Source organism: Cricetulus griseus, chromosome 5 (genome assembly GCF_003668045.3).
Source record: "Cricetulus griseus strain 17A/GY chromosome 5, alternate assembly CriGri-PICRH-1.0, whole genome shotgun sequence".
Classification (NCBI taxonomy): Eukaryota; Metazoa; Chordata; class Mammalia; order Rodentia; family Cricetidae; genus Cricetulus; species Cricetulus griseus.
The window spans coordinates 68,749,135-68,773,905 of record NC_048598.1 but is presented as its reverse complement, the minus strand read 5'-3'; the positions used below and the strand labels follow the sequence as shown (position 1 = coordinate 68,773,905).

At 35.9% G+C, this 24,771-nt stretch overlaps 1 protein-coding gene across 9 annotated transcripts in view; it reads right to left on the bottom strand.

Annotated features, from left to right (window-relative positions):
* Positions 1–24,771, bottom strand: part of Ptpn4 (protein tyrosine phosphatase non-receptor type 4) — a 146,372-nt gene that overhangs the window by 73,309 nt on the left and 48,292 nt on the right. For 8 of the 9 annotated variants that reach the window (XM_027417798.2, XM_027417803.2, XM_027417804.2 and 5 more), the window contains 7 exons: positions 19,739–19,781; positions 19,563–19,662; positions 15,988–16,032; positions 15,505–15,557; positions 15,050–15,170; positions 10,960–11,047; positions 6,935–7,023 (listed from right to left, as the gene is read on the bottom strand). In XM_027417798.2, the coding sequence (XP_027273599.1) occupies positions 6,935–7,023; positions 10,960–11,047; positions 15,050–15,170; positions 15,505–15,557; positions 15,988–16,032; positions 19,563–19,662; positions 19,739–19,781 (539 nt within the window). The remainder of the gene's footprint in view (positions 1–6,934; positions 7,024–10,959; positions 11,048–15,049; positions 15,171–15,504; positions 15,558–15,987; positions 16,033–19,562; positions 19,663–19,738; positions 19,782–24,771) is intronic. The other variant, XM_027417802.2, reaches the window with a different exon arrangement.

Below are 24,771 nucleotides of genomic sequence, written 5' to 3'. Positions count from 1 at the left end.
GAGACAAAGTTTGGCAAACCAAGAAATTCCTACCAACACTTATACAAATATGCCGGGTAGCACTGCTCTTAATAGCAAAGGGAACAAGTGGTAAGCTGTGAAACGAAATGGATAAACTAAGGGATAGAGCAATATTCAGCAATAAAAAGGGACACTGATTTATATATGTTCTAAAAGAGAAAAATGTCAAAAACATTCTAAACAAGTCACTCAAACACATGGTATATTATCTCATTTTAGAATATCCAGAATAGAAATATGATTAGGGCTGGAAGTAGAGGCAAGACTAAGGGTACAAAATGACTTATAACAAATGATCTTTGGGGAGTAATGAAAATGGTTCAAAATTATATTAGGTGGTGCTGTGTTCTTTATGTATACTACAATCACTATGTATTTTAACAGTGAATTTCATAAAGCATATAAACTATAAATATGTCTTAATAATCCATGTTGATAATCAGCCTCTTTCAATCTGAAGGGGTTGCTGTTTTTCCTAAAGGACTTAATTTAACATTCCTCACAACAAGTAAAAGATCCCTTTAATTCCTTTTGCTTTACAAAGACAGTTGTAGACAATTATAGACCAAGTTGATGAGTTGTTTTTTTTTCTTTGAACACTTGAAGATATTTCACTCCATTACTCATGGGTTTTCCAAAGGCAAATGCCATGTAATTCTTATCCTTAATTCTCTGCAAAGTGGTACTTTTGGTGTTTTCTTTCAAGATTCTCTCTTTGTCTTTGAATCTCTTGAAATTTGAAGTTGAACCCAGACATGATTTGCTGAATAAAAGGAACCAGGTAAACATTCCTTAGCTAAAACTTCATGTTTATCTGACAAGACAAAAGCTATGTTTATTGTACAGTGAGCAGCGTGTAGTGTAATCTTAGCATCCACTAGTGCCCTTATTCTGTCACTCTTACTGTCTTTGGGTTCCCATTAGTTTCTTTAAATTGCCTTCCTTGCAGTTTTTCAGTTGTAATCCCCAGTTATTACACAGGTCCTTTGTTGATAGGGCCTACAATATGTGAGCTGGAGAATCAGGTTTAATCCTATGATTAAATAGCTAAGTGGCATAATGGTCCAAGCCCCTTAGCTCTCATCATGGGAACAGGAAGGGACACTTGGTTCTGAAATTCATGCAGCTTGAAGACTCTGAGAAGATCGGACACCCACAAGTTTTTTTTTCCTCAATCCAGTCTAGATCAGCCACCCTGCAATGAGTTGCCACCTTTAAGCTCTGTCAACTGCCCATTCTCTGTAGTCACCTGTCTCCAGTACTCAAGGTGGTAGTTTACTCAATGTCTCCAACTCTGTGAAAAACCTAAGACTTGTCGATTTTTCAGTTTCTATTGGGTTTTTCTTTGTTGTGGGAACAGGATAGTGAACATCTTACAAGTCAGATCCAGAAGCTGACTTCTCTGTCCCTCTTCTACTATCTTAATGCCTTTGCATTAGTTTTCTTGTACTGTATAGTGTAGAGAATAGTTGGAAGGAAAAAAAAAGGCCAGGTAGTGGTGACACATGCCTTTAATCCCAGCACTCGGGAGTCGGAGGCAAGCTGATCTCTTTGAGTTCAAGGCCAACCTGGTCTACAAAGCAAGTTCCAGGATAGGCTCCAAAGCTACACAAACAAGCTCTGTCTCAGGAAAAAGAGAATAGCTGGAAAATATCCATTATAGCCCATGGTGATATGGGCTTGATAGTTCTAGAAAATTTAAATCCCATCTATTCAGTTACTGAAAACTATTTAAAATTCATATTATGAAATAATTTATAATTAATATTTCAATGTTAACATTTGTTGTTTGGTTTTCTTGAACCAAACCGACACAAGGCCTTGGACATATGAGTACTATTCCCAATTTTAAACTAACTTCAAGTATATTTAAATGATGCATCAAGTCATACATTATGAGTATCCTATATATACTAATTGATTCCTCAAAATTCCTGCTTCCAACTGAGGAAACTTCTCTGCATCCAATAAAAGCCATCTCAAATTCAGTAAAACATTCCATAGAGCATATTATTTTCTGAACATACAGAAATGACAGTAGTTAGCTATATCCTTATTTTATAATAATTAAACAGTAAAAAAAAAAGCCAACAGATTATATAATATAGAACTTTGAAAATACAGAAAAATTTATCACTGGCATTTAAAGTTATATCACCTGAAAACAAATTATGGTTTTGACATTTACATATAGTATAAAATAAAAGAAAATTAATCTTTGTGCTCCTATCTATACTTACAGATAAGAATTATGTTTTTGGTCATTTGATTTTGCTCTTGAACATGCCACAATTTCAATTACATAGGAAACATTTCAAAGGTGGAAAATTAAACACTAAACAATCTTTAGTTATATAGAGGTATAATTTTCATTTATAATAGAATTTACCAACTTTAGTTGAAAAATTCAATGAGCTTTAGCAAATCTGTTCAACTGCATAACCACCACAGAGGAATCATCATGTAATAGTTCTGTCACATTACAAAGTCTCTTTGGTGCCTGCCCCTTTACAGTTAACAGCCTCTTCCAATTTTTAAAATGTATGTATTCTAGGATTTCATATAGAGTGAAATGCATTCTTTTGGATCTGGTATAAAAATTTGAAGGTAGGAGGGTCTGTTTTAGTTTATCAACAGTCCATCTGTTTTTAACGCTGAGCAGAATTATACCATGTAGATATATCATAATTTGTTTATTCATTCAGTTGATACATATTTTGATTTTGTTATGAATGCTATAGCTATGAATTTTGTGAATATATATATACATACATACATACATAAACGAACTATGTTTCTCATATGTAAATCTCTACGAAAAGAATTGCTAGGATAACATAGTGCCATGTTTGGTCTATTGCCAACCTGATTGGTGTATTTATTTGTTATTTCTCTTATTACTGTGACAAAATCCCTAACAAGGGCAACACACAGAAGAAGGGTTTATTCTGGCTTACACTTTGAGGGCATAGTCCATTATGAAAGGGAAGACATGGGGCATAGTCCATTATGGAAGGGAAGACATTGGGCATAGTCCATTATGGAAGGGAAGACATGGCAGCAAGAGCAAAAGGTACCTCACACTGTGTCTGCAGTCAAGAAGCAATGAGAAAGATGAATGCTAGAGTTCAGCTTTCTCTTTTTAATTTAATTCAAGATTCCAGCTCATGGAATTGTGCTGCCCACATTTATGGTAGTTTTTCCAGTTCAATTAGCCCAGGAGTTCTCAACCTTCCTAATGCTGTGACCCTTTAATATAGTTCCTCATGTTGTTGTCATTCCCTCCCCCAACCATAAAATTATTCTCAGTGCTACTTTATAACTGAAATTTTGCTACTGTTATGAATCATAATGTAAATATTTTTGGAGATAGAGGTTTGTCAAAAGGGTCAAGACCCAGAGTTTGAGAACCACTGCTTATTAGCCCAATGCAGACACTCCTTTACAGATATTTATTTCTATGTTCCCATAGTCTTTAACAGTTCCTACACTGCTCAAGTCTTTTTCAAGCCTCATGTATCATGTAGTCCCTTAACTATGAGCCCTGAACAATTAGAAACCAAATTACATGCATTCAATGGGAACAGTCAATAGTCCCATTCCAAGTATCAGACCAAAAAAAGATAATAAGCCCTGTAAGGAAAACACCAAAACCTGTATCTCCATGTGAGGCTTCTGGGCTCACAGGGTTGGGCAGTCAGACCTCTCCAGTTTCAATACCTGCAGTATACGTAGACTCGAACCAGTTCCACTCCATTTCTTGTAACATTCTTTCAGTGGACGTCCCTTGGTCCATCAGTAAAAACCTAGGGTCTCCACTGAAACTTGGGACTTCACTTTCACAACTGCATGAAGTGGCCTCTAACTGCCACTTCTTATTGGGACTCTAACCCTCCCACATATTGCCTGCCTTCAGCAGATCTCTGATACCACTACATGAGACTGCATGGCCTCTTCAATCTCAATGGCCTCCTCAATCTCAATGGCCTCCTCTATCTCAATGCCTACAAAACCAGTATCACACACACAAAAGTGCTAAATTCTGTTGCCAACTCAGGATGGAGCTCAGTTGCAGCCTGTGTGGTGATGATCCTGGGAAACAATTTCTTAAGACAGTTGTTTTAGAGCAAGGAGTCCCTTAAGCAATATTATGTTCAGGTTTTCTTTTTGCAAATAAATTTGTATTTTCACAAGATGGAGCCTTTGCTATTCTTGGGATACTGTTCCTACCAAACCAGTGTGAAGGTTTTTCTTCAATGGGACCTGCCTTTTCTGTAGTTTTAAAACTTGCTCATACTCTTTTCCTTACAAACATTTTTCATATGCCTCTATTCTACTTTTTCCTCGTGGGCACTGTAACCTGGAGAAGAGCTGTAAGCAGCAAACAACACACAACACAGTATGAATACAAAATTGCCTTGAAATTTCCTCTGTCAAATTAATTAGCCCATTCCTTTTAATTTTGTCTAACTTACATTCTCAGGAACGGCCAAATAAAGTCAGAGTTTTATTTTTGGTCAGAACATGAATAGCCTTTAGCCCAGTTCCCCATATAGTCCTTGTTCCCCTTCAAAACTCATGAGCCAGGTCTCTACTTTTCAGGTCTCTCTACATCCTGACCTTCCAAACTTCCCTCATAATGACCCATAAAGTTCTGCTTACAGCATTCTGGGCTTTCTCTAATCTAAAAGTCTAAATTCTTCCACACTTTCCCACACAAACTAGTTCCACAGGCCTAAGAACCACATAGTCAGGATTATCACAGTTACCACCTTAATCCTGGCATCAATATCTATAGTAATTATTTTTCTTGTTGCTGTGACAAAACCAACTTGAGGAAATAGAGGATTATTTTGTTTTTCTCACTGTTTGAAAACTACAGTTCATCACAGCAGAGAAGACATGGTGGCAGCTCATCACATGGAGTCCATAGTTAGTAACACAAATTAACAAGGCTGGTACTTGTGTTCTTTTTCAGTCAACCATCCCAGGTCATGGAATGCTGCCACCCTCATTTAAGAGGGTCTTAACACCTCATTTAGTCATATGGGGAAAGTCCCTCACAGACAGGCCTAAAGGTTTATTTCCATGGTAATTCTATTCCCATTAACTTGACAAGATAAATCATCAAAATTGGTTTTGGAATCACTGAGGAGACATACCTCTAGGAGTGTCTGTGAGGGGTTTTCAGGAGAGGATTAACTGAGGGGAAGATCCATCCTCAGCAATGAGATTTAAAGAGATCCAGATATACACCTGCCTCCCCTACTTCTTTCTGAACAAGTTCATCTATGGATGTTGTTCCTGTTACTCTTTCTTGACATTATGTTCTAGCTCTTCAGTCTTCTGATGTGACTCAATAGCAACAACTTTCCAGGGAGCTTCCAGGCTCTCAGCACTGGATGGGTTGAGACAGTTGAGCTTCTTAGACTGAACTCCAGGCTTATCTACCACTCCAACAAGCAGAAGACCACTATTAAGACTATCATGTAAGATAACCTAACAAGTCCCATCTTTCTCTCTTCTTCCTCCCCTCGCCCTTCCTCCCTTCTTTTTGTTCCTGTAGAGCAACTGCTTAATACATTTTTTTCAATTTTAAAGAAAGTGCCAGTTTCCAAAGTTAGTGTATCTGTTTGCATTTCTATCAGTAATGCCGTATTTCAAAGGCATTGTATCACAAAAGTCTTGGGATTGCAGCTTTTTTTTTAAGAGGCAGAATTATGATAGATTCCTAAGACATTTGTTAACTATCATATTTCTATTTTTATTTTACCAAAGTATTATTAAAGTAACTAATTATGGAAGCCTATTAAAATAATATATACTGAATAAAAAAGATCAAATCTTTTAGGAGGTATATAAAAGAAACATATTGATACAATGTATGGATTTTTAATTTTTTTCTTCTCCTAAGGTCACTTTATTTAAAAGCGCAAGACCTGAATAACCTTGAATACATTATGTTCAGTGATATGATCAAAGTGATTTTTTTTTTCTGTTCCGGGGCTTGACTCATGATTGCATTTTTTATTTTTGTCATGTACATGGTAGGATATCAGAACATGAATTCCAGATCAAAGTGAATTTTATAATCCTTAATTTATCCCCTTAAGAAGAAAGGTAAGGGCCGGGTGGTGGTGGTGTACACCTTTAATCCCAGCATTCAGGAGGCAGAGGCAGGCGGATCTCCGTGAGTTCAAGACCAGCCTGGTCTACAAGAGCTAGTTCCAGGACAGCCTCCAACGCCAGAGAGAAACCCTGTCTCAAAAAACCAAAAAAGAAAAAGAAAAGAAGAAGAAGACGAAGACGAAGACGAAGAAGAAGAAGAAGAAGAAGAAGAAGAAGAAGAAGAAGAAGAAGAAGAAGAAGAAAAGTAAGATGCTTTCTCTTTTTCCTTGCTTTGAGATATAGAAATCATAAACCATAGTGGTGACCTAGCTTGGACAATGAGAGCAAGGACAACAAACAAAAGATGGCAGAAGGATAAGACAAGGAAGCATGAGTGTGAAACCTCTGTGGAATCAATGTGCTTTGCTTATACTAATTTAAAGCACCATATTACTGGTTGTTGGTTCAGTAGCCATGCATCCTTCAGCTAATAAACTGGTATTTCAATGGATATATTTAAATAAAAACAGCAAGTGTATCTCTTAACATATTAGTCTCAAAATGAATATTCTTATGATAATATTTGTACATTCTTTAACAAGAAAAATTAATATTACTTTAACGAAGCCATATTGAAGAAAACCATCTTGGTGTCTTTTGATTCATTTCCAGTAAGCAAAATAAAGTATAAACTGAACCACACAAGTAAGTTGACAAGATTAAAACAGTTTAAGGATTATTTAATATGAATTATTATATTTGGTAATATTATGATAAAAGCAAAAGAATTTGTAGAAATTCTTACCATGGAAAGGTATTCATCCGTATCCTATTCTTGTAAATCAGAATTCCTCCTGACATCACTCCAATCATGATTTCATTGTTACTTTGATCCTGCAAAATAAATAAACACATGACAATCTAAAATAGTTAAAACAGGATTAGATTTAAAAAAAAAAACACACATCTCAAAGACAGCACAAAACTGAATTATACTTTATTACAAACCTAAATAATTTGTTGTTGCCTCTTAAAAGGCAAATTTCAAAACAAGTCTAATTGTGGCAGTATTAAAATTCACTAATCTAGAAGCTGTAGAAATGCCTTAGCAGTTAAGCACTTGCTGCACAAGCATGAGGACCAGAGTTTGATCCTCAGAAACCCATGTGGACTTGGCAGCCCATCTGTAATTCCAGCCTTGGAAGGAGGAGAAAGGCAATTAATTCTCTGAGTGAGCAGTCTAGCAAGACTAGCCATATCAGCAAACTCTGGGTTTAATTCTGCCTAAATGAATAAGAAGTACAGCAATCAAGGATGATTCTTGACATCAACTTTGGGTCTCTATATACACATGTCCAGGTACACTCAAACATATGTAACAACATGGATACCACACAAAAAGAAAAAAATCATTGACCTAAAGTACAAATAATCTGATGATTTTTTTTCTTATGACCAGGACTCTTTAATCAAGGGTAATCTATAATAAAATATCTATACTACAATGGAAAACCCAGTAACTAATACTATGTATTAACATCGTGGAAAAACAAAACAGACAATTTGTGAGGTGTGTCCAATATCACAAAGAAGAAAATGTGTATTATGTTTTGAGGAATGTGTGTCCTGGTTCTGAGCCTGGGTGGTAGCTGGGTTGGGTAGACCACGAGCTTTCCCTCATTATCACCATCTGGGTGAGCTCTCCAGCACTACCCTGGCTAACTAACTCAATGTAGCAGACATTTCTCCTGCTCTCACACCCTTGGGTCCACCTCACCCACACTCATACCACCAGGGCCAGTTCAACTGTTTTGCCCCTGCAAGGTGCAGGGCCCACTCTCTGGATTGCTGCACTGTGAGGCAGAACCAGCCCTTTCATTCTCACAACCCCAAGACTGGCTTTCCAGCCTGTTGAAGGTGGTGGGAGTTGGGTGAGGGAATGGGAGGGACATGTTTCACTTCACCTTGAAGTTGTCATTGACTGTCAGGTATGGTGGCGCACATCTTTAATCCCAACACTTGGGAGGCAGAGGCAGGCTGATCTCTGAGTTTGAGGCCAGCCTGATCTATAGAATGAGTTCCAGAGAAACCCTGTCTCAACCCCACCCCCACCTCCCAAAAAAACCAGTCATTGTCTTAATTTTTCTACAATTTCCTATTCTATCATTCATATAACCTAGCAATTGCATTTGTATTTTTTCAAATGTGCCACGTTCTCTTTTGATTTCAAGCTTTCATTTGTGCTGATTGCTCTACAGTAACAAGAAAAAAATTCACTCTCTCAGCACACTCCCTTCTTCCAGAATAAGTGATTATACTACTAGAGTCATTCCTGTGCTAATTTATGTTTACATGCTGTCGCCACACAATCCCACAGCATCCTGTACTTTCTCCACTCAGTCTCATGGATGTAACTGTTAATACAAGATTCATGGATTGGTTTGCTTTTCTTCCATGCCCGCTCCCCACTATCCTGTGAATTTCATGAGGGCAGGAATAATTATGTTTTACTCACTAAATATTGCTGAGAGTGAACTCTGTGGAAAGCACAGAATAACCCCATCACAATGATGGCTTAAAAAATGTTTGAATCTTGGAACTTGAAATAAATAACATTGCTCCACTTGAAAGCAGAGAGCAAACATTTCCCCTTGCTTGTTATTTCAAATAGGCTTTTGCTTATGATACCCAATTAAAACTTAAGTCTTTTTTCTATGGTCCTCTTTTTGGAAAATTGCCTTTATACTTACTGAACAATCTTTTGAGGTCTTCATATGCACATCCAAGAAATAATGCCTTCCCTAGCCTTTAAAACTTTTTTTTTTGGGGGGGGGGGAGATATCATATTACCATGTAGTTAGGCTGGCCTGGGATGAGTGACCTTGCCTCAAGTTCCCAAGTGCTCAAATGGTAAGTCACTATGTGGGACATTTTTTGTTTGATTTGGTTTGAACAAAGCATGTAACTAAATAGCTAACCATTTAAAATTTAAATCTCTTTAAACTGACATTCTACATTTAGTCTCAGAAACTTTTTTTACAATCTAACAGTTTAAACAAATGAAAACTACTTTAATTAAATCAATAATTAACAATTTAGTTAGCTACATGAGATTTATCTAAATTTGTATTTAATTTTAATATTTTTTTTCATTTAATTGCCAAGAAACTTGGCAGATATGAAAATCACTTAGAGCTTTCTTGTTCCCTTGCTTTTGAAACTCTCTTGCTCTTATCCATCTGTCTGTCTCTCTCATGTCCCCACTCAGAGACAGCCTTTTGTTTTCCCCCAGTAAATCTCTTGTATGAGAAACAAAATCACTTCCAAAAACAGCAAAACAGTAAAACTCCCTTTTCTGGTCATGTTAAAGCATAAACTAATCAAAAAATGTAGTTCCATAGGTTGTAAACTTTCCTGTAATAAAAAGCAAAATCTAACTATAACAAACCTAAGCTCAAAAAAAAAAAAAAATAAGCCCCAAACAAGAAGGAGAGTGAAGCCAAGTGGTGGTGGCACACACCGTTAATCCCAGCACTTGGGAGGCAGAAGCAGAGGCAAGCAGATCTCTGTGAGTTTGTGGCCAGCCTGGTCTACAGAACTAGTTCTAGGACAGCTAGGGATATTACACAGAGAAACCCTGTCTCAAAACCACCCCACCCTAAAGAAGCAGAGTGAAAGTCCTTTAAAAAAAAAAATCAAGAGATACTTAGAGTGAAAGTCCTTTAAAAAAAAAAATCAAGAGATACTTAAAGAATTACAAGATATCAATCATTTGAGGAAACTATGCCATCAGGTCTTTTTAAAGTAAGACAGACATTGGATTTGTAAAACATAGAAAGTAGAGCTCATTGCCCCGAACCTGATCGGATAAGACCCTGAAGACAAAAGCACTGTGAAGCATAGAACTTTTAGTACTTCCACAGTAGACTCTGCACCTGCACCTGCAAGTTCAAAATAATTTACCTAAGGAAAACTATGGCTCTTAGTCCCCTTCTGGGCTAATACTAGCCTAATTAGGCTCAAGAATGTGTCTAACGTAATAAAAACTCCACTGCTGACTTAATTAATGACTATATTGCTATTGAAAATAGTTGTACTTTAGGTACTTCAAAGGAATTTAGATCTTGTTTACTCACAAAAAGAAACATAGTTACATATGATGGATAGCTACTCACAAATATAGGGAAAAGGGTAACAGTGTCTGAAAGGAAAACTGTTTTACACATACTTAAAAAAACTACACAGTGGAAAGCCAGTGGTAATAAATTCCACTTTAATAAAGAGATGCTAGGTAGATACAAACACAGCACACTGATATTCTTCATTTAGAGGTTTACAAATAAAAATCGACCATAAGATAGCTCAAAGTTGGAAACAATAAGGACAAGAATGAAAGTATCAGTGGCATGACAGCATTTTGAATGATCACGATTATCAAAGATTTATACAAAGTACTTTCCTAAAACAACCTTTTGTTTATAAAACAAATATTCTAAAACTACTGTCCCCTACAGTCTATATTGTTTTTGCAACTTAACCATCTGGAAGAAACACCTATTTGTACTTATGCTATTGTGAAAATGTTTATACTGAGAGGAAATTTTTAGTCTAAGTCAACAGCAAACACAAATTATCTGTTACCTAGTTCTCTCAAGGAATTAAAATTTTTGAGGAGTTGGGTTTGTATGGCTAAGTATAAGAATACGTGCTCAACACATACAAGGCCTCAGTTCATCACCCCAGCTTTGAATAAACATAAAAAGAGTTTAAAATCTTGGATACTAAGGAATGAAGCCTAACTCAACATCTAAGTAATTTTTCATTACTTACCCTTGCATAGTGGAATTCAACTCCATAGAGTTCTAAGGTACGAGCTGTGTTTAGGTAATTAAATTCTGCTTCTGCAGGAGACAAGCCACTGTAAAGAAAATATCAGGTCAAAAACTAGATCCATAGTAAAAATTGCCAAATTACAAAAAGATTATATGAAGAAATAGTCTAACCACCAAGCAGAAGTAGTCCTTTTAGTTTTATACAGTAACGTCTAACTTAGTCCAAGGACATACTTTTTCCAGATTATTTTCCAGCACTGTAAGAATACAGTAAGTCTTGGGGCTCATGAGGTCATGGATCTTATAATCTATCACCACCCTTTTACTAGAGCAGTATAATTCCTCATTATATCCTTAAACTTTCCCTTATACCCACAGTTATATATAACTCTCTTTATCAAAGAAGCTTCTCTTCACAACAAATGGAACCTATTACAAAAAACCCCTAACAGGTCATAATGCAGAGAAACAACAAGTCATGGGTGGCCTAGCCTCACTAGATACATTTACAATACAACTCCTGAACCAAAGGTTCGGGGAACATTGAGAAAAGGGGAGCACAGTCCAAAAGAGCCAGCAAACCAGGAAGTCTGCTGTGAGACTCTGTCTTTTAGAAATAATAGGAAAGCTTCACCTATGATACCTCAAGCATATAGCTGCTTAATCTAGACCTGAACAATGGTGGTTCCAATAGACAAGATATCAGAGAAAGGGGAAATCACATGAGATCCCAACCACAAACAAAGAACAATTAATTTCTACTGAGAGGGTTGAAATTAGTCTTTCCCAGGGATAACCTCTAATTGGTTATCCAATACCAAATGATCCGTCAGCAAGCTGCACTCATATTTATGCATATAAGTATATATTGTGTTATATTTGAATTTATATGTAAAATAAAGAAGAAAGGTATCAATTTGAGAGGGAGTGAGGGGAGCACTGGAGGGATTAGAGTGAGAAAAGGGAAGAAGGAGAATGATATAATATTTAAATCTATTTTTAAAAGATGGGGACAATTAGGAAGAAACTATTGGGAAGTATTACAGATAAGTAGAGAAAAAGAAAAATAATACAGCAAGTTTTAAAACATGTAACTTATCTTACTGCTCTTAACAAAACCATTTAACTTCTAGACAACTCTCAAACATTTCTCACAGCAAAGTTTATACACCATAACCACATGAAAAACCTACAGGGCATGTCAACATGCAACACTGTCACAGCATACACAAACACAAGTATCAAGAGCATTTTAGAGCAACCTTGAGGCCTTTAAATGCTTTCAATGTCTCTATGTTAACCTTTCAACTATTCATTTATTTTTACTATATATTTCAAACTACATCATATATAGTCTAACACTGACTAATGAGGAGGAATGAGCCTTTCATCTGAGATGCTTAGAAGCACATTGCAACAGGGAGGTTAAGGTCCAAGCTTCATATTTAATATTTCCAGTGATGCTTAAAACAAAAATTTCAGAGCTATTCTAAAATATGTCTATTCTATTTCATACGTAGTTCTAATGACCTTAGTTATGTGGTGTTAGCAGGCAATACAGCAAAGAATTCTAAAAGCTATGATATCAACCTTTATATCACTGATACTGGAAAGGAGCCAAACACCTGCCAATGCATCAAATAAATGTGAAAATCAAATCAAAATGAATGTGACCCCCTGAACAACTGTCCTTCCAATTAAACTTAATTATGTTTGTGTTTATAGAATTGACAAATCAGCTTTTCAAACAGAACTAGCTTGTGGAAAACAGAAAACCTTTCCTTATTTAAGGGACTTTTAGTAGGTAAGTTTTAAAATTCCAATTTACATTCAAATCATTTACTCACACTATATAAAAAGTTTTCACTATAAACAGATGTCTTTTAGAGGAAAACAGCATGCTCACCACATACACCACTCAGTTTAAATTCACAAGTCATTATAGTCTACAGCAGATCCAAAACCAAAAAGCCTTTTACTAGGAAGGACTAAAACAGTATTTTAAAGCCTTATAGATAAACAGCCTTTGTAGCAACCACTTTATCATGTAAAAGCAAGCCATATCCAACATAGAAATAAATGAGATGTCTGTTCATTTTTGAACATTGGATTTCAGAAAATTTCACATCCTATAAAATATTATTTTCCCCTCAAGTATTTAAAATATATATAGACTGAACATGTAGCTCAATTTTAGAGAACTTCCTAACATAAGCAAGGTGTAGGTTTGATCAAAATATTTTGTAACATATTTAAATATATTACATTTACAATATGAACTAATATATATTGTATTACATAAAAAAATATTTTTGCTATGCTTTAACTCACTGGCTGTTCAAAATTAGGTACTGAGCTCTTGTTTTCTAACTTGTATAGATATCTGAATTATTACCAAATTGACAGTAAGACCTAATATTTCCTCAGTGTCTATCACACTGAGAACTTTGTATATGTAATCTCACTTAAGACTCAGAATTTCTGGCCAGTAGTTGTGGCACATGTCTTCAATCACAACACTCAGGAAGCAGAGCCAGGTAGATCTCTAAGTTCGAGGCCAGCCTTGTTTACCAGTTCCAGGATAGTCAGGGTTACACTTTAGAGAAACTGTCTCAAAAAACCAAACAAACTGAAGACTCAGAATTTCTAACTCAAGATACTTTAATTGTCTCAAATTATATAAGGAAATAGAGCAACACCAGCAAGACTATGGCCAAGGTTATAAAATAGTAAGTAATATGACTAGAAGTCCAAGCCAGTAAGTCTAACTCTAGTTCAAATTTTTAGTAATGTGCTACACTATCTTTGTTCTGTCACTATTCTGAATCATAGTTTAAAGTAAAACTTGACACACACACACACACAAAAGAGCAACATTTTTTTGTTTGTTATTTTTAAAGACTGGGTTTCCCTGTGTAGCCCTGGCTGACTTAATCATTCTGTAGACCAGGCTGACATCGGACTCACAGAATCGTAAATGCTGGGATTAAAGGCATGCGCTACCACCCCCCAAAAATAATTCTTAAGACCAGACAGTAGTGGCACGCACCTTTTATAATCGCAGCACTTAGGAGGCAGAAGCAGGCAGATCTCTGTGAGTTTGAGGCCAGCCTATTATACATGGTGAATTCCAGGACAGCCAGGACTCTGCAGAGAGTTTTGATAAACAAAACAAACAAACAAACAATAACAATAACAATTGTCTTCTTGAAAAAAATGTCACAAGTAGATGCAGAATAAGCTCAGAAGCTGTTGCTCTTGAAGATGAGCCAGATTCAATTCCCTACATGGTAGCTCACCATCAGTCCCAGGGGTTCTGATGCTTGCTTCTAATCTCGTTGGGTACCAGGAAGGCATGTGGTCAACAGACATACATGCAAGCAGAACACTCATACACATAAAGTAATAAGTAAATCTTTTAAAAATGCCACAGAAGATTAGACTAAAATAAATTCAAAGCTGAATACTACTGTAAACAAAACAAGTTAACTACCTTTAAAAAGAACATTAAAAGAGCTGCATTGGGTTGTTACTTTTCTCCGCCTCACTTGTTACCAAAGAGAATCAACATCCTTTGAAACCTAAAAAACTAAGAAAATTATCAAATTGCTCTGCATACTATAAATACTTTGCTCTAAAAAAATTTTTAATTAAAGTTTTATTTTGTTTTTAATTACAAAGTATGTGGTATGTGTACTTATGGGTAGGTGTGTGCATGTGAGTATGGGTGTCCACAGAGGCCAAAGAGGGCATCAACATCACTTGGAGCTGGGAACTAAACTTGGGTCCTTTGTAAGAGCAACAAGCACTCTTAGCCATTGAGCCATCTCTCCAGCCACCTAAAATTCTTTCTTAAACAACAGACAATGTTGCATAAAAGCAAATAAACTGTTTAAATATGAATATATTATGAAATAAGCAATGAAATGTTTTAGTATAAATCATCTGTGTAATATTTCTTTATAATATATAATAGAAATTTTTATATTAAATAAATACAATAAAATTAAGAAGGATGTAAAACATTTCTCGTTCTAGAAAATTCAATAAAGCTTATCAAATAAGCAGAAAATTAAATAAATGCTTACATATGTTGCTGATGTAACTTTATAATTTCTTTTTCAAAATCTTGAGGTTGATTAGGAATGAAAGAATAATCTGAGAGGTAGCCTGGCAAATTTTCTGACTGATTGTAGTCTCCAAGTTCCGCTAATAAGAAAAAGAAAATATCATGCTTTAATAAATATTTTAATTATACTCAAATCAGCAATGTTGTTAATTTGTACATATTTATGGAAAGAATATATGTTTCTAATGTAACCATATTAAACAAGTTGCAATAAATCACAAATTCTTCTGGGTCTCAATATCATAAAAAATACCAAGAATCAAAGTAATTGCTAACCAACTGGACATTTTGCTGCATTTCCTCAATAGTTCCTACATTCTACACATTTGAAGAACTCCTGTACTAATAGCAATGTATTATCAATACAGACTACAAATCATACACTACTTGACTTAAAAGTAAGCTGATACTCACACTGAACAGCAAATGAAGCTAAAAGGGCAGCAGTATTATAAGGACAGGACAATCTAGTAAGACAAAAGAGAAAATATATAACCCAAGGATAAATATAATTTCAAATGTGCTGTAGTTTACTTTATACTACCGATACTGGAAGTTCCTCTATACATTACTTTTAACCATCATTAAATTAATTAAGCTAGGCTTTGTGGCATACATCTAAAACGATCCCAATACTCTTGAGTTTGAGATGACTGCCAGTTTGAGGCCAACCCAGGCTACATAATAAGACAAGTCTCAAAAGACAAGAAAAAAAAAAAAGAAAGAAAGAAAGAAAGAAAGAAAGAAACAACAATCCCCTCTAAAAAGTCTGAAAAAAGGAACAAATACTGCATAAAACCATTTTTTAATTTGCTACCGCAACCAACCATGAGTAGCTTAAAACAGAACTTAAAAGTATTTTTATACTATTAAAAAAAAAACTTAAAAATAGCTCACCTTCCAGTAAGAATGTCTTGCTTAATTTGCAAAAAATACTGATACCTTTAAAAAAAAGAAGATGTTTATTAGAATCATCAATTTGAGTACTTATATACTCTATGCTTACATTAACAAAATTAATGTTTAAATATTTCCTTTTGTAATCTACATATTAGCACATATAAACTCAGCATATGCACACATTACTAAAAACCACCAGAAATAGGCTTTTGTGAATTGACTACAAGTCTTTAAAATTCATTAATATATGGAATTTTGTACTTTGTATTTCTTGTTTCTATTATAAAACTACTCAAGACTTCTAAGATCTCTGCTGCTGAGGAGGAGACTTGGGAGCAACAGAGGGAGGATGGGCCATGCAAGAAGAACTGGAAGCACAGACAACTTAAGCATCAATGACACAGAATTAGACAACACACAGAAATCAATGAAAAAAAAGCAATCTTTTCTGTGGAAACACAAAGTCAATACAAGGACAAGGTGTTAGTATTCAGGCATCTGTACTGGCCTTTCTTTGGGGTTCTGACCGGATACGCCCCTCAGCTGTAGCCACTAAGAGTACCACCTGTGCATATTCTCTATACTCCCTTTTAAAAGGGCCCTGCCCACAATCCTTCTCTTTCTCCTCCTCTTCCTCTCTCCCTCCCTCCCTCCTCCTCCTCCCTCCCTCCCTCCCTCCCTCCCTCCCTCTCTCTCTCTCTCTCTCTCTCTCTCTCTCTCTCTCTCTCTCTCTCTCTCTCCCTCTCTCTGCCTCCCCCACTGCTCCTTTTTCCTCTCTCCTGCTGCTCCTGTCCCAGGAGGCTGGTCTCCCCTCTTCCCTTTCCCCCTTTTCTGATCCCTTTCCCTAATAAAAATCCCCCCCTGCTTGAACCCTGTGGCATGGTGTCTTTCTCTCAAGCACTGTTTTCCTTAAATTACAACAGAAGGCCTATGTGCAGATCATTTTTTTCTTATGACTACTGTGGAAGAACAACTGTCTACTTCCCTGGAGTTAAGAATGCTCTTTCATCAGAAAATTAATCAAATTCCTTTTTCTACTATTAGAGTGGGTTACATGAACAGCTTCTTTTAACATGAACAACAGCATGCTGTGACACGCTGCTGGGGTTGCTTACAAAATGGCACTGTCCTTCTGTCCCTGATAGTGGGTAAGCTAGTCAATAGCTGAACAAAATCAATTGTGCTGAATAAAATTGACATAAAAACAAATTTCATGATTTCAAACATTAAACAGGGAGTTTAAGGGCTTCACTCAACTTTTAAAGTCAAAACTCAAAACATAAACATTATTTACTTACTTCAAGACAAAACAATTTTATCAGATCTACTTGGTTTCATAATCAAAATTTAAAGATAGGGCTGATGGCATGAGTCAGTGGCAGAGCATATGCTTACCATGTATAAAGCCTAATATCACTAAAAAGAAAAAAAAAATCTAAAAGGTCCTTGGTACAAAAACAGTTTTATAGTTGTGATTTCAAGGTAATATAAACCCTTGATATAATTGTAAAAATCCAAGTAATACTTATAATTATCAAAGGTCATTTAACAACAACAACAAAAGAATTATTAGAGTAAAAACCAGAATTCAAGTTCTGAAGCAAACTACTAAAATTTGGGCAAGCCTTAGTTTCTACATTGGTAAAGGGATATAAGATCACTTGCCAGGAGTGTATGTTTTAGGAGTTTAAAAATTCAATTCTAATGATGCTGTAACTTGCCAATATTGAAGTACATTTAATATGATGGAAGATGGATGCCACTGTTTTTCATCCCACTAACTCACAATGGTATCTCAAACAAGGAAGTACAGCAAACTTCCTTTTTTTATGAAATTGAAACTGCTCCTGAAGCATGAGTAGCTGTAGCTAAGGGGATATGTGATGCTAATCAGGGCCATCACACTAACATATTTCTCTCTCTCTCTCTCTCTCTCTCTCTCTCTCTCTCTCTCTCTCTTTGAAAATAGATTTTTTTCATACACTATATTCTGATTATAGTTTCCCATCCCCCAAAACTCCTCCCAGATCCTCTTCCCCACACACCACGTACAAGTATTTAATCAAAGCAACAAGAGAAATAACTACTACAATATAATTGACAGTATTTTAATTGTTTATACTAACAGCATAAACATTAAAAATGCTAGAAATCTAATTTAAAATTATGGAGGTTTTGTTTCTTTTTTTAAACTGTTTCTTATATAATAAAAGTCTGATTACCTAAAACCTTTACCTTAGAGTATTTATACTGCTTTATAATTAAAATTGCTCCTTAATTCTAATTTCCTTGGACTTTAAGTATCCTGAGAATTATTTATAATGATAAAGATTATTTTAACTATTTAACATCAATAACACATCTGCTAAATTTAGTATGCAAATTGTATTGTAATACATAAAGTATGGTTTTAAAGGGAGAAAAAGCAACAACAAAACCTAAGAGTTATAATGGTAAATTAAACAACTTTGTTTTTCAAGAAAAATTTAGCTTGGATTCTATTATTTTTGCAGATATTTCAACTGTCTAAAGTAGCACCTGTACTCCAGTGTCTTCTCATTATCAAAAAGGCAACATCAGCAAACAGAAAAGACTTCCAAGAACTACGACTTTTTTTTTTAATGCTTGGTTTAGTATTGAAAACTTCACATAAATCCGAGGAATGGCACTGTAGACTAATTCAACAGCTTTATTCTTCTGCTGCTCCATTCTATTACATCACTAAAGTATTTCTGATGGTCACTCACCTATATTCTTGTATTTGACAAGTGTACAGAAGATATAGTATTCTAATTCTTTTCATTTAAATTATTAATTCTGCATTTCACCAAATGCACAGAGTTGTCATTCAGCTTACTGTAACAATGACTGTCATTACTTCTCTTGCTTCTATCCTAAACATTTTAACTAATTCTCAAGGACACTGCTGAAAGGCTCCTACAGATCATTCTTGAGTACTTTCTCAAGTAAAGGTGGCATGCTGAGAATGGGCAGACAGGTGGGCATGTAGAGGCCCAATGTGCTTTATCCCTTTATCCCTGCAACATCCTTTGTAAAATCCAGTGTATTTTCATATTTTCTTTGTGCATGCTCTCCTCTCTCCTCCCCCCCTCTCTCTCCCCCCTCTCTCTCCCTCTCTCTCTCCCCCCCCTCCCCTCTCTCTCTCTCTCTCCTCTCTCTCTCTCTCTCTCTCTCTCTCTCTCTCCATATATATTATGGAATTTTATGTTCTCCATAAAAAGAAAGAAAAAAATCCTAGAATATGCTTATGCATGAAAAAAATATAGACCAGACTCTCTCACTGTGCATCATACTTGCATATAATCTAGTGCCATCTCATTTCCTCATTTAATTCCAGCTGTTTGTAGCTGGATGAGGTGGCTCTGGGTATCCAACTCCTGAAAGCTCTCCCAGTTATCCAAACAGGGAGGAAATGGTTACATTGGGACAATTTATAACCTTTTCGGTATGCTAAATTAGAAGTTCAAGTTTTCAGTATGGTGATTTATTTTTGCCTAGTTAATTTCACTTTTTCATATTAGATCTTTGCCAAGTTTTCAACAGAAACCCACCTTGTATACTCTTCTTGTAACTTGTTGGGGTCACTTACAAAGAATTTGACTCTAAAGTTCAAACTGTAAGGAGATCCTCCTAAAATTAACAAAAACAGCTCTAATTAATCAGATTATATTAGTCAATTATCTTTATAAGGCATATTTGCAAAACACCAAGTAAATGATATGCTTACTCTTTAGCTGCTTCCTTATTGGTTTGTTTGGATCCAGCCACCTCTGAAAAATAAAGAAGAAATATTTCTCTTTTGCCTGAGAAACTAGCATTATCAGTTATTGTGTATCTGTTCCACCTGAAGACAGCATTTTGGAAAAGGCTTAGGTTAAAAAAATTAAATTAGAAGCAATATTGTTTCATGATCACTAGTAATGTATATGGGGGGTACCATCCCTAGGCAGGTGAACCTGGGGGCCATTAGAAAGGCAGTCCAGCATGAGCCTGGGAGCAAGCCAGTAATCAAAATTCTTTCAGGGTTCTGTTCAGGCTCCTACCTTGATGTCCCTTGCGTAAGAGGAAGTAAAACTCTTTGTGCCTGAGTTACCTTTGCTCAGTGTTGTATCACAACGAACTAGTACAGTCATAAACTACATTTACTTTAATGACTTAAATGTGAGACTAATCTACCCAAAGCCTGATTTCCCTGTTCAGTTCTCCTTCAAACTAAAATGCTCTGATATAAGAAACACAAATACTTAAATAAATGTGCAAAGCTGACAAAGCTTAGAAATAATGTATGTTATAATAAGCATTGAGAAACTTAAAGGTGCTCACAAGTGACATCAATAAGACAGGACTTAGGTTCTTAAAACCATGAAGGTGGAACACTGATAACATGTAGTGCTGGGCTACTAAATGACTACATTCACAGTTAAAAAAAATAGATCATCAAATCAAGAAAATAAACAAATAAAAAACTAGGAATGGGCTGTTGAGATAGCGAAGTGAGAATGGCACTTACAGCCAAGTCTGATGACACGAATTTAATAATCCTAAACTCACAATGTGAAGGAAGACTTGATTCTCAAAAGTTGCCCTCTGGCCTCCACACATGTGCTGTGGCACAGGTGCACACCACCACAACACACACACAATACATTAAATGTAGAAAAACAAAAAGAAAAAAATTTAAACAATCAACCCACAAAGAATCTTATACATCAATAAGAAAAAGACCAATATTAATGGAAAAAGGCAATGGACAGTAAGTTCATAACTAGGGAATACGTGGCATTTAAATATACAAAGATAGTCAATCTTGATCACAATTAAAGAATTCAAAATGAATGTATACTGGGCTCTGCTTTTGAGACTTTGTTTCAGTAATTAGAGTTAATGCTGGCTCTGAATTTATAAACCTCCTGCCAGAGCCTTCAAAGTGCTAGAAGTACAGGCATATGTCACCACACCTCTGTACCCAACAACATAAACTTTTAAAAATTAGTGGCACCCTAATTAATGAACAGTGCTATGTGTGTCTCAGTTTCATTTCTAAATGTGTGATACAAATACCCTGACAAGAGCAACTTAAAGGAGAAAGGGTTTGTTTTAGCTCACAGTTCCTGGTCCACTCTAGAAGGCAGGTCACAGCTGCTAGCTATTTACATCACATCCATGGTCAAGAGCAGAGTGCAATAAAATAATGCATACATGCTTGAGCTTTGCTCACTTTCTCCTTTTAATACAGTCTAAGACCCAAACCCAGAGAATGATGCCACCTTTTAGGCTCTTCCTTCCCATATCAATTACCATACTCAAGAAAACCTCACACAGACACACCCACAGGCCAACATAGACAGTCACTCATTGTGATTTCTTTCCCAGGTGATTCTAGATTGTATCGGGTTGACAACTAAAACTAAGCAACACAAACTGCTTTATACTGCTAATTAATATTCCAATTCATAGATGTGCTACTTTTGGGTGGATAGGTTATTCTATTCTTTCGAGTAATAGTGCTATGAATATCTAAGCACAAATTTTTTTGTATAGAAATGTTTTCAAGCCTTGGGTACATTTTGAAGACAAGTTTTATAAATTCTATTTTACTTTGTGTGCATACTAGTGTATGCAAATGTACGAACTCACTCACATGTAAGTGGGTAGTAAAACTGTGTGCTTGCATGAGCATGTGTGTGTGTATGTATGCACATGAGCGTATTTGTATGTGAAGGCTAGAGAATCTAATCTTGGATGTAGTTCCTCAGGAGCCAGGCGCTTTTTTTTTTTCTTTTTCTTTCTTTCTTTTCTTTTTTCTTTTTTCTTTTTTTTTGAGACTGGGTCTCTCACAGGGATGTAAAGTGCTCCAATTTGGCAAATACATGCTCATTTTCTGGAAAAAGGTAAGTGATTGTCTGGTTATATTTGATATTATTGTTGCTACATTGAAAGCATTAGCTTCCTACAGTATTTACTGTATCTTAGCTACTAAGTAAATAAGTAAACTATGATAACTATAATTTCCAAAATTGTTCATTGTTTTCTTGTACAAATGCTGTAACTTCTCTAATCATGCCACACTGGAGTCTATATGTGGGTGCATGTGGAGGGCAGAAATCAGTGTTGGGTATCTTCCTCAATTATTCAACACCTTACTTTAAAAAAAATATTACATTTTATTGGGGGCACATAAATATACCATGTGTGCACATGGAGATCAAAGGACTACTTTCAAGAGTCAGTTCTCTCCTCCCACCACATGGGTCCCAGGGATCAAACTTGGGTAATCAGGTATGGCAGTAAGCGCCTTTACCCACTGAGCCATCTTGCTGACTCTCCATTTTATCTTTTGAAGCAAGGCCAGTAAGTTGCAGGCTCTTCCTCTTTCTGCCTCCTTGCTGTTGGGATTATAAGCATGTACTGCTGTGCTCAGCTTTTCATATGGTTTCTGTAATATCAAACTCTAGTTCTCATTAGGCATGGCAAGCACTTAACCAACTGAAGCAGTCTTCTAGACCAAAAGATCTTTTATTTTAATATTTATTATATGCTTATTAATGTGACAAGCCCTGCTATACGTAATACATACATAAAAACTCAATTCATCTCCTTAGCCCCAAGACTGGTACTATTTGTGTATCTTTCAGATCATTCTTCCCAATATAAAATATGGTTTATTCACTTGGATAAATCTATTTCACAGTGTTGACTTCCCTCAAATGTGGGGTCTATTTGCTAAAAACTTATTTTTATTTGAAACTCTAAGATTTTCTGTGAATACTTTCTACCTTTGGAGAGAAGACCAAATACATAGTTTGACTCAATAGTTGGTGAAGGATTAATAACTGCCACTAGGTTGTGACAGCTAGTGTCCATGTTCATCTAGTATAAACTAGTCCACCAAGATGTGAGCTGCTCTACTCTACAGCTTCTCATGATGAACTCACACCTCATGAATTATAAGCTGAAACAATTGTTTTCTTCAGTATTACCGTTAGAAATTTTGCCACAGCAATACAAAAGTAATGGATACAGGGGGGAAACTTTTAGTATAGCTCTACTGTACTGTCTAGTATCTTTCCATTTCAACTTGAAGGTTATATCTTTAGCAGTTAAGGTAATTCTAGTGGTAATGCATTCCTTCAGCAGTAATTTACCTGAGAATACCTTAACTTCCACCTAATTTTGTTTTGTGAGACTGTATCTCACTGTCTTGGTTAGGGTTTTATTGTTGTGAAGAGATGCTATAGCCATGGCAACTCTTATAAAGGAGAACATTTCATTGAGACTCACTTATAGTTCAGAGGTCTAGTCCATTATCATCATGGCAGGGAGCATAGCAGTGGAGAAGGGGCTGAGAGTTCTACAACTTGATCTGCACGCAGTAGGCAGAAGTGCTTTGAGTTTCTGAGACCTCAAAGCCCACCCCCTAGTGACATACTTCCTCCAACAAAGCCACACCCACTCCAACAAGGCCATATCTCCTAATAGTGCCACCCTCTGTGGACTTGAGTTAAAACACTCAAGTATTTAAACATATGAATCTATTCAGATCTTTCCTATTAAAACTACCACACTTACTAAGTAGCCAGCTGGGCTTTACCTCCCAATCCTCCTGTCTCAGCCTCCAAGTGCCAAGACAACAGGTGCCATACCTGAACTCCCTCACATTTGAACTAATTTTATTGGATAGAGAATCTGTCAGTTCACTGTAGTTTACATCCAGTATTTTAACTGTATTATGCCATTGCCTTTGGCTTACAAATATTCTATCAAATCCCCTACTATGTTGAGGATCATTTATAAATGTTCAGACATTTTTGTCTTGCTTCTTTCAAGATTCTCTGTTTGTCAACAGTTTTTAACCACTCAGATGCTTCTTCAAATTTGGGGAGCTTATGTCATTAACTTCTTCAAATAATATCTTTATTCCCTTTCTTCTCTCCACTTTCTAGAGTTATTCCTCTCGTTTGATTTTTCTACTAATCCTTCTTAGATTCCATTTTCTAAGAAATTCTTAAAATTTAGTTAGTGGTATGTAAATACCAGCACAGGTGTACCATGTGATGTTAAAAGTAACCAAGGATGGAAAAAGATGCAGTTGAAAAAACAAAGACATTTGAAGGAAGTCCACACTGTGAAGTAGGTTTATCCAAGTAAATAAACATATTTTATACTGGGAAGAACAATCTGTGTGGATAAACAAATAGTACCATTCTTGGGGTTGAAAACAAAAGTTGAAAAACAAAATCACAGTAGGTGAGATGCACACTTTTCTAGTTTTTAGCCCAAGGGCAACCTCTAGTTTTTTATGAGACAAACAACATGCTTGAGATATCAGAAGACAGTTAGGAAGAAAGAACCTTAGATAACTGAAGGTGAGTTCTAAAAGGAAGAAATCAGTGAAAAAAAGCTAAGGTCCAAACAAGCACAGACATACAAGCCACCCCAATTCTTGTTGAAAAATTAAATACACATGTATAAAAAGGCCTAAGAGCACCCACCACCACCAACAAAAAACAAACAGCTGGAAACTTTAAAAAATGAGTAGAGTACCAGCAGGCTGTCTTGGTAAAACCTGACCACCCAAGTTAGATCCCTGGAACCCAAATAGTGAAAAGAGAACTAACTACTACCAAGTTGCTCTGTGAATGCTGTGGGATACCTGTACCCACATATACACACACCCTTCTTCCTTGGCATCATTTATACTGAAATTATAAAAGCAAACCATTGTTTACAAGAAATTTTCCTTTGTATTGTATTACTACC